The following is a 1,252-nucleotide window of genomic DNA, read 5'->3' as shown; positions in this document are numbered from 1 at the left end:
CAGCAAAAGGCAGTTCCGGCCACCTCGCCCAGATGGCTTCGACCATCACCATCCACATCCCGAGGGCACCAGGCCTCCTCGTCCCGAGGGCACACGGCCTCCTCCTCCCGAGGGTACCCGGCCTCCCGCAATCATTGACGGCTTCAACCATCACCATCCACCTCCTGACGGTACCAGGCCTCCACCACCCGAGGGTACTCGGCCTCCTCCTCCCGAGGGCACAAAACCTCCACCTCCCGAGGGCACCCGCCCTCCAGGCCCGCCGCCCAGCAAAAGGCAGTTCCGGCCACCTCGCCCAGACGCCTTGGACCATCACCATCCACATCCCGAGGGCACCAGGCCTCCTCGTCCCGAGGGCACACGGCCTCCTCCTCCCGAGGGTACCCGGCCTCCCGCAATCATTGACGGCTTCAACCATCACCATCCACCACCTGACGGCACCAGGCCTCCACCACCCGAGGGCACCCGCCCCCCACCTCCCGAGGGCACCCGCCCCCCACCTCCCGAGGGCACCCGCCCCCCACCTCCCGAGGGCACAAGGCCTCCACCTCCCGAGGGCGCAAGGCCACCACCGGTGATTGAACAATAGAATAAAACAGTTAAAAAGCTGTGATTCAAATAAAGATAATGAGTAGATGTACTTTGTTTTGTCATGCGTTTTATTTTAACCCCACTCTCCAAGCAGAGGTTCGGCTCAGGTTGTTTTTGACGTGCTTTTAGGAGTTTCTGTCGGTGTTTGTATGTTGGATGGTTTTCTTTATGTCCGTGTCAAAAACAAAACGACCGGAGCCGAAAGCAACATGTGGTCTTGTTCCCACTGCAAAATGCTGTCGGGAGCAGATAAAAAGGTCAACAGCTTTCCTAATTCTCATGCACACATTTAGCCCTTTGTCTATCTAGTACATTGACCTTTCGTTCTACATTTCTTAGGAACATTTAAATGTGAATGTTTTAAGTCTATTACGTTGAATATTAGCATCGTTTAAGGTAGGAGAACAGACTTTTCGCCTATTGGACCCCAAAGTGAGGAGGTTTGACGCCTTGAAATTTATCGCAGGGTGCACATGCAATGTACTTAGAATATAAGATGTTGAAATTCAGGGCACATTGTGCAAAATTTGTCCGGATATACAGCTTGCATTCTTACGTATAAACCTGGTAGATTACGCCATAGGTTGGTTTACCGTGTTGACAAAACAAACAACAAATAAAACAGAAAATGATGAAAACGGCTGAAACAGAGACATCTACT

At 52.6% G+C, this 1,252-nt stretch overlaps 1 protein-coding gene across 1 annotated transcript in view; it reads left to right on the top strand.

Annotated features, from left to right (window-relative positions):
* The window catches only part of LOC118404418 (proline-rich protein HaeIII subfamily 1-like), a 2,479-nt gene extending 1,890 nt beyond the window's left edge, over window positions 1-589 (top strand). The window contains exon 2 of the mRNA XM_035803489.1: window positions 4-589. Within this exon, the coding sequence (XP_035659382.1) occupies window positions 4-589 (586 nt within the window). The remainder of the gene's footprint in view (window positions 1-3) is intronic.
* Window positions 590-1,252: the final 663 nt, after the last annotated feature.

Source organism: Branchiostoma floridae, chromosome 17 (genome assembly GCF_000003815.2).
Source record: "Branchiostoma floridae strain S238N-H82 chromosome 17, Bfl_VNyyK, whole genome shotgun sequence".
Classification (NCBI taxonomy): Eukaryota; Metazoa; Chordata; class Leptocardii; order Amphioxiformes; family Branchiostomatidae; genus Branchiostoma; species Branchiostoma floridae.
The sequence above is the reverse complement of the archived record's forward strand: the minus strand, read 5'-3'. Positions and strand labels throughout refer to the sequence as shown.